At 34.8% G+C, this 11,388-nt stretch overlaps 1 protein-coding gene across 1 annotated transcript; it reads right to left on the minus strand.

The window, feature by feature from the left end:
- Positions 1 to 620: 620 nt before the first annotated feature.
- Positions 621 to 5,221, minus strand: LOC145102180 (pyrophosphate--fructose 6-phosphate 1-phosphotransferase subunit beta-like). The gene is made up of 16 exons (XM_079039559.1): positions 4,913 to 5,221; positions 4,016 to 4,171; positions 3,781 to 3,902; positions 3,595 to 3,648; positions 3,080 to 3,186; positions 2,877 to 2,982; positions 2,720 to 2,783; positions 2,509 to 2,597; positions 2,302 to 2,433; positions 2,052 to 2,222; positions 1,854 to 1,969; positions 1,664 to 1,775; positions 1,489 to 1,573; positions 1,151 to 1,195; positions 988 to 1,056; positions 621 to 863 (listed from the first exon to the last, which is right to left on the minus strand). Exons 1-16 carry the CDS (start codon positions 5,103 to 5,105, stop codon positions 787 to 789), a joined length of 1,698 nt encoding a protein of 565 aa, XP_078895685.1. The 5' UTR covers positions 5,106 to 5,221; the 3' UTR covers positions 621 to 786.
- Between the last annotated feature and the right edge of the window lie 6,167 nt (positions 5,222 to 11,388).

The raw sequence follows: 11,388 nt of genomic DNA on the forward strand, positions 1-11,388 counted from the left end.
TTCGTAACTCGACTCATTTCCAAATCCCGTGTACTTGTAAATAACCTCTATCAAGAAACCAACACTTAGATTTTTCTATCCATCCACAGTTTTAGGCAAATCTCCGAGGAAAATTATTAGAAAAATCTCAATATTTTCAGAAAAAATTCCCTTTTAGTCTTTTTTTTTTTTTTTTGAACAGAAAAGTTTCGCTTATTTGATTTTCCACAATAATATGTCATTTCTTGTTATAAAAATTGATTTTTTTTATTAATTTGTGCCAAAATAAAATAATCGAGATTTTTATGTTCAAAACGAATTTTGAAGACTAAAATGAAACTTTTCTGATAATATTTGGACTTTTGACAATTTCCCTATCTCCGACTATGATACAAGATCATATAGACGAGTTTAATTTTTCTCCATTAAATATATGGTTGCTTACTCTCAACAAATCCTACCAAAATCCTAATACATGACATACATGGCTGTTTCCTTTTTACTTAATGAAGACAACAATCACTTACCTATTTGCCTCTCGTGCTATATCATTCAGTCCTTTTTAAACAAAATAACTTTTCAGACATATTACCCCATATTAAGTCATAAATAAACAACACACATTTTGGCTTCAAAACACATCAGAAATCAAAATCCTTTCATTCGATCAAGTAGCCTTTAACCTAAATGCCAACAAGAACTTAAAATCCAATTATACCAAAAACATATTCAAATTCATAGGAAAAATACTTGGAATTTTTTCAAACGTTTTCACTAAAAGATGAAAAATATTAATATGATAGATAACTAGGCTTCAACTCCAAGCTCCAACAATAAGGTGTGGTTAGAAATATCAGCCACCGGTCCACTAAACTGAATCGGACCTAAAAAAGTTTATTCAAAATTAAAAAAGAATTAAAAAAAATAAGATAAATAGCAAACAAGAAACATGAATAAAGTATTAAATTTTATTATAGATTTGTTAATGGGATATAAGAAAGAACATACCAGGACTAATATATCTGTTATAAATGGCCCAATCCTCCCTCTTTGATGCAAATTTCTTGAATGGTGCGCCTACAATTCATAATTTTTTTATATAATTAAAAAATTGTTGTGGGAAAATTATTTAAATTGGAAAATAAAAATTAAAGCGATTTAAGAAACTCACCATCAAGCTCAACCATTGCCTTCTTTATCACAGGTTTGAATTTACCTGCCAAACAAATAATATTGAGATATTATAATAATATTCAAAATAATAAATAATGATAATGACCAATAATAATAATAATAATAATGATGATGAATTGATGATAATGATATGAAAAATAATCATAATAATAATGATGAGATCATTTCCAACCACAATCTAAAACACAAAAAATGCTGTTGATGGATAGTGACATGCTTGGTGTTATATTATTTACACCAAAAAGTTTTAGAATAAATATGATATTTAATATTATAAAGTTTTCATAATATAAAATATTATTATTATATTATTACCATGTCTCCTTTCAACGTCCATTAATGAAGTCAATGGAGTTCCTCCAACAGTCCATTCTGCAACTGGTGCAGCTAAATTACCAACCTTCATAACAATAACAAGCATCATTAAAATTTATAATTTATAATAAACAAATATATAAAGATTATTAAAGATTAAAGATATATAACTCACTGATGATATTAATCCAGTTTTTCCACTTTGAAGCAAAGCTCCAGCACCATAACCCAATGCATAGCAGTATGAAGAATCAAAGTTTGAAGGCAAACCACATCTCCCTTCATACCTAATAAAATTTTATAATTTTTTTTAAAAAAAAAAAATCAAAAAACAATGTTATAATATATATTTCCAATAAAGTTACCCGAAAAAGTGGGATTGGCCTTTAAATTCGCCATTATATTGACCGATTTGCTTCCTTTGATCCAATTCAGTTTCAACCATCTGAATAAGCATCTTCTCTGTTTCAATTTTCGCAACCTAAAAAAAATTTAAAAAAAAAAAAAATTCATGAATCATGACATTTGATTTAACTTTAAATTACAAATTAGAAATAAATTACCTGAACATTTCCATGTGGATCTCTTTCAAGCAACAACTGATCTTGAATTGCTGAAGGAAGCAAGTCAAAAAGCTGCAAAGACTGAGGAACAAGTTTTTGTTTCCAAATTCCTCCCTCATCAACAGTTTCATTTGCCAATATTTCATTCAATTCAGAAATCAGCTGTTGCACCTACAAATCATCAACAATGATTATTAATTAGTATGAGAATGCCTGACAAGGGTATTCTCGTCTTTTTCACTTTTTTTACCTCAGGGATGAAATCAATAAGCCCTTCAGGTATGAGAATGACACCATAGTTATAACCAAGATCTGCACGTTTACAGATTACATCTGCTATGTAATTTGTAACCTTTTTTAGTGTCAATTTCTTTGATGCAACCTTTAAGAAATATGACAAAATAATAAATAATTAGTGATTCTCTAAAATAAATAAATAAGAAATTGAATTGTGTACCTCTTCTCCAATAAGAGTGATGTTTGGATGAGTTTGTAAAGCACATTCTAATGTAATGTGGGAAGCAGCACGTCCCATAAGCCTTACAACTGCATACATACAAATACAATACAACCTTATAATTAGCAAACATGTGAATATTCCTATTTCCTTGGTCAAAGGTTGACCAAATTTTTTTTTCTTTTTCAAATTATATGAATTACAAGCTTACAGTGATAATATTTCCCTGTGGAACGTGCATCTATCATAACATTTCCAATCTGTTCAGCATAGATCTGTGGATTTGAAAATTAAAATAGAAGCAATGTTATCAACCATGAATGAATTGTTATATGAATGTGAAGGGCATAATGGTAATTAGTAATTACCTTACAAGCAGTATCAAATCCAAAACTTGTAGGAACCTCTTTACATTTCAAGTCTCCATCAATGGTTTTTGGGCATCCAATGACACGAGTCTTCAAATTCTTACTCCTGTGAGATACAAAAGTTTATTTAGTTGTGATATAGAGAACAACTTGCATTTTTTTAAAAATTAAAATAAATACTTTTATGAAAAAACAAAATTCACCTGAAATATTCAGCAAGAAGGCAAGCATTTGTGTTTGAATCATCTCCACCAATGACAACAAGCCCATCAAGATCAAGCTTAGCTGCTGTGTCTTCAGCTTGCTTAAACTGAAAATTAGGTCAGTATTTAAAAATATTTTATTTGAGAAATGACATCATAACTACAATTTCACAATAGAATTGTGAAACATGATTTTTTTTTTTGGAAATATTTTAATATTCTTTTACAGTTTTTACATGGGGGCCATTTATAAAGCAAATTTGCAATTCACAAGTGACCCCATTGCAAAATTGATGGACATTTTATTAAAAGGGTAAAAAGGTGGTCAATTTGTTAAATTATATTCATACCACCCATTGTGGTCATCTTTTGTGATTACTGCTTTATTTTTCCTTGATGAGGAAAAAAAAAAAGAAACAAAGCCTTATTCATAGAAGCTCAAAGTTGTTGTTCATAAATATCCTTATATAATAAATCTGCAACAAAGTATGTAGCACATAAAATAAATACAAAACCTGTTCTGGAGTTTCAATCTTGTCCCTTCCACTACAGATCATATCAAATCCTCCCTGATACAGAAAATTCAAAGAGACTCAGAAACTTGGTAAAGATATACAAACTGTGATCATATACATGCATAAAGACATCTTAATAATCTTAAACAAAAAGTAGATAAATCTCATATACAAGTAAAAAGGTACCTGATTTCTGTATGGATAAATAAACTCAGGGGTTAAGACAATGTATTTTCCTTGCATGATTCCAGCTGGTCCACCCTTGAATCCATATAAAGTACTTCCTTTGCAACGTTCCTGCAAGTAATCTACAATGGGTGGAGAAGAAGAAGAAGACTAGAATTAGTTTTTAAATATTTAAATATATATTGATTAAATGGACATTTCAGATAACATGAATTAAGAAAGATGGAGTACTAACCAAACATTCCAGATATGACATTGTGTCCTCCTGGAGCTTGCCCTCCAGACAACACCACTCCTATCTTCAAGGCTAATGCAGGATCATTTGATTCACTTGGCTTCAACACTGCTGAAGGTTGACCAAATAGAGATGGGAAGAGCTTTGCAATTTCATCTACACAAGTTAAAAAAATCAACAAAGATTAAGTTAGGGGTACAAAATGTGACTAAAAGTGATACAAATTGATTTTCATGAACAGGAAATCACTTTTCATATTCAAAGGTAATTAGTATTAAAGAACTTTTTCAAAAAACAGAAAGAGGAAAAAGTCCATGAGAGTGGGCTTCTGGGAATAACCACAGGCGATGCCATGGTTTAGCTATTGTTGTTATTTGACCCCATTTGAGGGTTTGTTATTTCTTTTCATGAACTAGTAAATCATGAAATTTCAAAGTCTTAGCCCTTTGAATTCGACTACTTTTTTTGCTCCCTCTAGATATTAGCATAAAAGTTGATAGATATGTTTTGTCCGCTTTATGCTAATTGCCGGCATGGAAAAAGGGAAGAAACGCAAATGAAGATTATAAGTATTTGTCGATCACATCAATGGTGATCAAAACAATAGACGAAAGTTCCAAAGTTCATTAGAAGCTTTCATCCACGATCCGATAGATCTGATATTTGTCGTGGTTTATGTGGACGAAGGATCTAACTTTAAAATTTCGAACCGAATGAATTCGAATAACAGAACTCATAGAACAACCATTCAAATAATATTAACACAATGTAAATAGTACTATAAACTTATACAGATCTTCATCGCGAATCCGCTATGTTTACGCATAAAAACCTTTCTTATATAAAAGGAAGAAGAAAAACATAGTTCGTTGTAAATAAACCTACATTACAAAATACCTGGATTCCCGGCAGCGGAACTCTCAGGGCCGTTGACAACTTTGAACGGCTTTTGGAAAACGGACGGTAAAGCGAGCGGATGATCAAGACGGCTGTTCTGCACTTCGCTGTACACAGAAGACGCACGGCTAGTCACCGGTGATTTTCCGATGGCTATATCACTGCCATTAGTTACCGAAGGAGTTGGAGCCATCGACTTGATTTCAAAGAGATCGGATTAGATCGGAAAGAGAGAAAATCACAGATCTTTCGGCGCTGTGTTTTTCGGTTGTTGTGCCTCAAATATAGTGAGAGAGGAGTTGGTGGAGATGAAGAAGGGCAAACATGTCTTTGGACTTGGAGTCTCCGCCCCCCTACGAAAAGAACGCGAGGGGTATCTTTAGAATATTCTAGAACTCGAAGGGTAACAAGTGTATTTTCTTTGAATATCCATGTGCGTGAATGTATCTTGATTTTAGTTATTAGATTCTACATTTGTGTATTATATAAAGAATGTCAATGTTAATGCCTTTTTAAATATCATTTTAGGTATTAGGTGGGGTTAGGTGTGAGAACTATGTATTATTTAAAAAAGTTAAATATTAAGGCATAAATAGGCATAAATTTTTATATTTTTTTTAAATGAGTAAATTATACAAATAGTCTTTATGCCTACAAATATTTCTACTTATTAACATTAGGACACGTGTTATCATTCAAATATTCAATTTAATCAGATTTGATACTAATATACTTTTAATGAGATAGTTAAAAAAATATGGAAATATACATTTGTAATAATGTTAGTGGGTAGAAATATTTATAGGCATAAAAAAGTATGAAGCAGTTTAATTTATCTAAATATAATATAAATGATTAATAAGTGAATAATTTAATCTATAATAACAAACAACATAAAGACTATGAAAATCGTAATTAAGTAATTATCGATCATAAAGCTACAAACTACAAACAGTTGTTTTTAAAATATATGGATTGTTTTGTCCTTAAATTTATCATTGTTATTTTAAATTAATATGTAAAATAATTTTAAAGCATGTGTAATGTTCTTTAACCCAAGATTAACGATAAAATAATCATAGTGTATGATGAAATATAAAATTTAATATACTAGAAAAAAAATACAATCATAAATGACAATTTTATTGTTTTATTTAAAATCTGAAAGCAAGATAACATAAGACATACATCAATGGTTTTTGTGTTAAAAAATATTTCTAAACAATATGTGTTTATAGGATTAGCATGTTTATGGGATTTTGTTTGGGCTAGCCATATGTTGAAGGTTCCAGGGGTTATTATCTTAGATCTAACCCCTTCATTATTTTTCATGGCTGAAAGTTGCAAAATTTTCTTAGTTCCAAGCCCCATTCATGCAATAAGTCCCTCATTAAGTCCTTATTAAGCTCTAGAGGACAGTTGTAGCTTGCATGGACATAAAGTTGGAAACTTTAAATGATTATCCAACCTTTGGACATTTGATCTGTGTTTTGGGGCTATATTGGGAGAGTTCAAGGGCTTTATGGATTAAGACTCTCTCTAAAGAGTCTAGGGTTTGGGTTTGCTTCTATTTGGATGGTTTTTAAGGGTAAAGTGGGAAACTTTACCCTTCTAGACATCATTTTGGATGAGATCTGAGATTTGGAGTCCCTAGATTCGATGGTATCAACTTAATGCATTAAGAGGTTGGATTTTTGGCCAAATCGACGAGTTCATTAGTGAACTCGACGAGTTGATGGGATTTTTCTCAATCTGTTCGGGTGATAGAGAAACTCGACGAGTTGAGGGACAAATCAACGATTTGGGTCAACTCAGGACGTTGAATTTGACCTTTGACCTTAGTATTTGACCAAGTTTGGCCTTTGAGGGGATTTGGGGCATTTTGAGTTGTATTTAAGAACTTGTTTCTGTTTTAGGATTGTGTAGAGCGGATATTGGAGCCCCGACCTAGTCAGCTTCCGTGCAATATTGAGGTGAGTCTTCTCACCACACGCATGGGTCGAAAGTACCAAGGCCGACCCATTAATTGATATGAGATGTTTTGTTTTGGAATGTGTAATTGTTTGCTATTTCATTTATGTATGGGTTCATGTAAAGACCATGGGGGAACCCATGGCACTTGGTAAGACCATGGGGGAGCCCATGGCATGAGGATATAAAACCATGGGGGGAGCCCATGGCATTCCATTGAAGACCATGGAGGAAGTCCATGGCAAACTTGTTGTATATGTATGAGCAATTGAGCATGACATTATGTGATTATATGATTTATGTGATTAGGATACTCACTAAGCTTGTGCTTACAGTTTTATTGAATGTTTTAGGTACTTCTATTAATAAGGGTAGGGGCCCGGCTTGATGATGTGGCATGCATTCTCCAGTGTTTTCACATTTAGCTCTTTTTACTATGAATTCAAAAATAATATGGATATGTATTGGGATTTTTGTACTTCTTATGAATGATGTTTATGGAATTAAAAGTTTAAAAAATTTCTAAAAATTAGGATGTTAGAAGTTGGTATCGAAGCCTTAGTTTGAGAGATTCAGGTACACGTCTGAGTGTGTCAGAACTCAAACTGAGAAATGATAACAATTGTTTTTATTTTTAAAAAGAAACCAAAATTAAATTTCTTGAAAACAATCTTTGTAAGAAAAAGGAGAATACAATGCGCATAATCGGCCTAGCTCAAGTAAGTATTCCCAATGTTTTAGTCATGCTATGGTATATATGGAAATATGATTGTATGGATTATTTGCTAAGTGTATGCTTTCAAAGTTGTACATGTTTATAATTGTACAGCCCTTGAATGAGGGAATCTGCCTTATTCATGTTCCTTGTTTAGTTGTGGTTTAGGGTAGAAGCTTTATTTGACAGTCTATGTGATTCTCTTTGTGTATAACTTGCATGCATAGGGCAACCTGCTATGATTAATCTGGATTCTTGGTTTTGTGAGAGTTGAGAATCCTAGGGCAGTCTAGGATCAGAGTTAGTGTTGTGTTTATGAGTTATGATTTGTGATTTGATGACTTAGGGATATTAGGTATGGCCTTGGGGAAGGTACAAGTAGGTATGGAAAGTAGTATTGGGCTCGTACTACTGAAAGCACAGGACTTGTACCCGAAGCAATGACATACCTGGTCGTTCTTAGAATTCCGGTGAGGAGGAATCTCTTTCGAATTCCTTATCTTGGTTTCGGTTGTGGATGGTGATGATCACGCAAGGTTCAGGATCAGGTTCAGGCTCCGGTGCAGAGCCCGTGAACGAGAGGTTGCACGATCTTATCGTAGTCGAGGTTACTCATGGCATCCTTGACGCTACACTGGCGATTTTCGGTACCGTCAAGGAGGGCATCATAGAGATCATGGAGGAGAGGCTCAGGTCCTTCCGAGATGAGATTGCTGCAAGCCAGGATTGGGGCCCGAGCTCCCTCGTTCAGGGAGTTCGAAGTGTGCGGAGCGCCTGAGTTCTTCGGGGTTAGGGATCTCATCTCTAGCCGACGTTGGGTGGAATACATGGAGAATGCCCATCGCACGAGTTTTTGCCCTGATGCGGTAAAGGTGGGATTCGCATCTTGTATGTTGAAGGATCGAGCACGAGACTGGTGGGAGGAGGTGACATGTGAGGTGGGATCAGCATGGGTGGATGCGATGACTTGGGATGAGTTTGTGAGGAGGTTTGATCAGGAGTTTTCACCATCCATCGAGGTGCAGCGTTTGGTGAGAGAGTTCCAGGATTTACAGCAAACTATCGAGACTGTGGCAGAGATCACCGCCAAGTTTCAAGAGATGGCACTTTTGGTTCCGCAGTACGTTGCGGATGAGGAGATGAAGAAGAGTAGGTATCATTCCATGCTGAGAGATGATATCTGGGAGTTTGTGAGTTTCTCCGGGTGCAAGACCCTGATTGAGATGGTGGAGAAGGCCCATGAATGGGATATTGAGTTAGAGCTCCGCACGAAGCGAAAGCCGGAGTAAGTCCAGGTAGTAGTAGGTCAAGCCAAGAAGCCTAAGACCTCCAATCCTCCCAGAAGGGTCATGGACATTGTGCCAAGTGTGGTAAGTCGTACAATGGAGCATGTCGATCAGCGGGCTCAGGATGTTATGCATGTCGCCAGCCGGATCGCATGATTCGGGATTGCCCCATGTAACGCCCGTGTTTCTAGGCTAAGCATTAATGATGATGTAATAGTCTAGGTCAACTATTGTATCTCGTTTTGAAGTAATAAAGATGAATTACTTGAATATTATGTGAATTATATGTTTTTGTGTAATTATATTCTTGTTTGTAAAAATATAATAAAATGTTAGATAAACCTGATATCTATGAAGAAAGTTGTAGTGGTCGAGACAAGGATTCTGGAGATATAAAGAACGCTGAAATTCGAGTTATAACGAAGAAGTTATGACCTGCCGAAGTTTCACGACAAAACCGGCACGACATTGTGAGACGTAAATAGTGAATTTATGATAGAATGCTTTTTAGCCTTAGCGATCTAAACAAAAGTCGTAGTGTTCGTTAAACGAGAGCGTGCATAAAAAGAACGCCCAAATCCGACTTCGTATGAGGAAGTTATAATTTTTCTAAGTTTCGGCTTAGCAGTATGCAGTCCGGAATTCGAATATTAGATCGAACGATTTCTAGCCGACACAACCTAAACGAGAATCGAAGATCTCATTAATAGTAGCGCAACGATAAAAAGACAGATGAAAACGGACGTCGGATGAATGAGTTATGAATTTTTAACGGATTTTTCCTGTCCTGGCCTGTTAAAAATATTTTAAAAATAAATCAAAATTAATCGATGGAGTCTAAACAAAAGTTGTAAAGTGCAGTCCCGCCTACGCGTGGATATAAAGAACGTTGAAAACAGAGCTCGTATGCGAAAGTTATGAATTTTTGAAGTCGGGATGCGAATCTACGAGAGTGATAACGTGGCATGATATCGGCCCTCCCTTGCTCCCCACGGTCTCTTCTTCGGATGGTGAGAACTGGCTTCACATATGCCTCGCGTACAAGGAAACGCCCAGTGTCCGAGGAACGCCCCGCGTACGAATGGAATGTTGCACGAACTCTTTTCTCATGCGGTTCCGAAGCGACCACGTATCCCCACCGAGACTCTGACACGTGTTGTACGAAACACGCAGTACGCACCGCGTAGAGCTATTGTACGCGCAGCGTAGACCTCGGCCTCGACTTATAAAAAGGATGCGAGGGCAACCTCCAAAAATCACACCTTTCCCATTTTCTTTCTCTCTCTACTTTCTCTACTCTCTATTCTTTCTCTAGCCTTCCAAAATAGTTATGTAGTCATATTGGGGATAGATATAGCCTGATCAACAATATTTATTCAAAATATGACCAACATGTGTTTGGGAGTAATCAATGAGGGAAATGGCTCTATAAGGTTACCTCATGTGTTTGGGAGTAATCAATGAGGGAAATGGCTCTAGAAGGTTACCTCGTATCCAAAACTCCTAAGGAACTCAAACATAAATAATAAAAATACTATAGGAGTATTTTTCGAGGACTATCTGAGGTTTACCAAAGATTGGTTGCTCATGGACAATTGGAAGTATAGTGTTAATTTTAGAAGGACCATATTGACATATTCTGAAAGGAGACAACTCTTGTTCAGAAGTGATAGTCAAAATGGGAATGTGTAAATATTTCCATAGGTGGAAGTTATTCATTAAATCTATGTAAGATTAGAAAACTTAATGTAAGAAGGATGTTCAAAGGAATGTACTTTGAATTTGAGACTCCGTTTCCATGGAATTGCTCTCCATCGGAATACTTTGTAACTGTCTATTGCCAAGTCTTTGTGACTTTTGTGCATAGTCATTACAAAAGGATCAATGCATATAAGTTTATAATCTAACAGATTTTCAGTAAATGGCAAAGAATATTGTATTCTTACATTTGCGGTAAGGATTTGGGATTGTGAAATGAGCATCATTGGAATCATGTTCAATTGGTCTATTTCACAAAGTAAGGATCATAGACAAACATAGTGTTCATACTTGGAGTATGGCATAACTATTGTTAGGACAAACGTAGTTTCCATGCTTGGAGCATGACATGACTATTGTTTCAGTTCAAGGATTAAGTTGATTATTTAAAATATTATACAATGAATAATGAGTAATCAATATGGTGTTTAAATAAAAGTTGTTATTACTCTCAAAGGTGCTTGGGGCCATATAGGATTAGTATTATTCTTGTGTTTCACTTTGCATGTTTTGACTTCCCGAATAATTAGGTTATTCAAACTCTCCACAGTCAATCATACTTTGGAAGTAGGTATGAATTAAGACTGTCATGAATTGGGCTTGTAGATGTCTAAAGTGTTTAGACATAGCAAAAGTTGCTGCAACATTCATGAATGCTCCTGGAATGAGATTCGAGTATTGGATTAAACCCCCGCTCATTTGAATCACTTCATGGATTTTATCATGAGTGATCATGAGATGATAAT

This window comes from Lactuca serriola, chromosome 4 (genome assembly GCF_051521515.1).
Source record: "Lactuca serriola cultivar US96UC23 chromosome 4, Lser_US96UC23_V15, whole genome shotgun sequence".
NCBI lineage: Eukaryota > Viridiplantae > Streptophyta > Magnoliopsida > Asterales > Asteraceae > Lactuca > Lactuca serriola.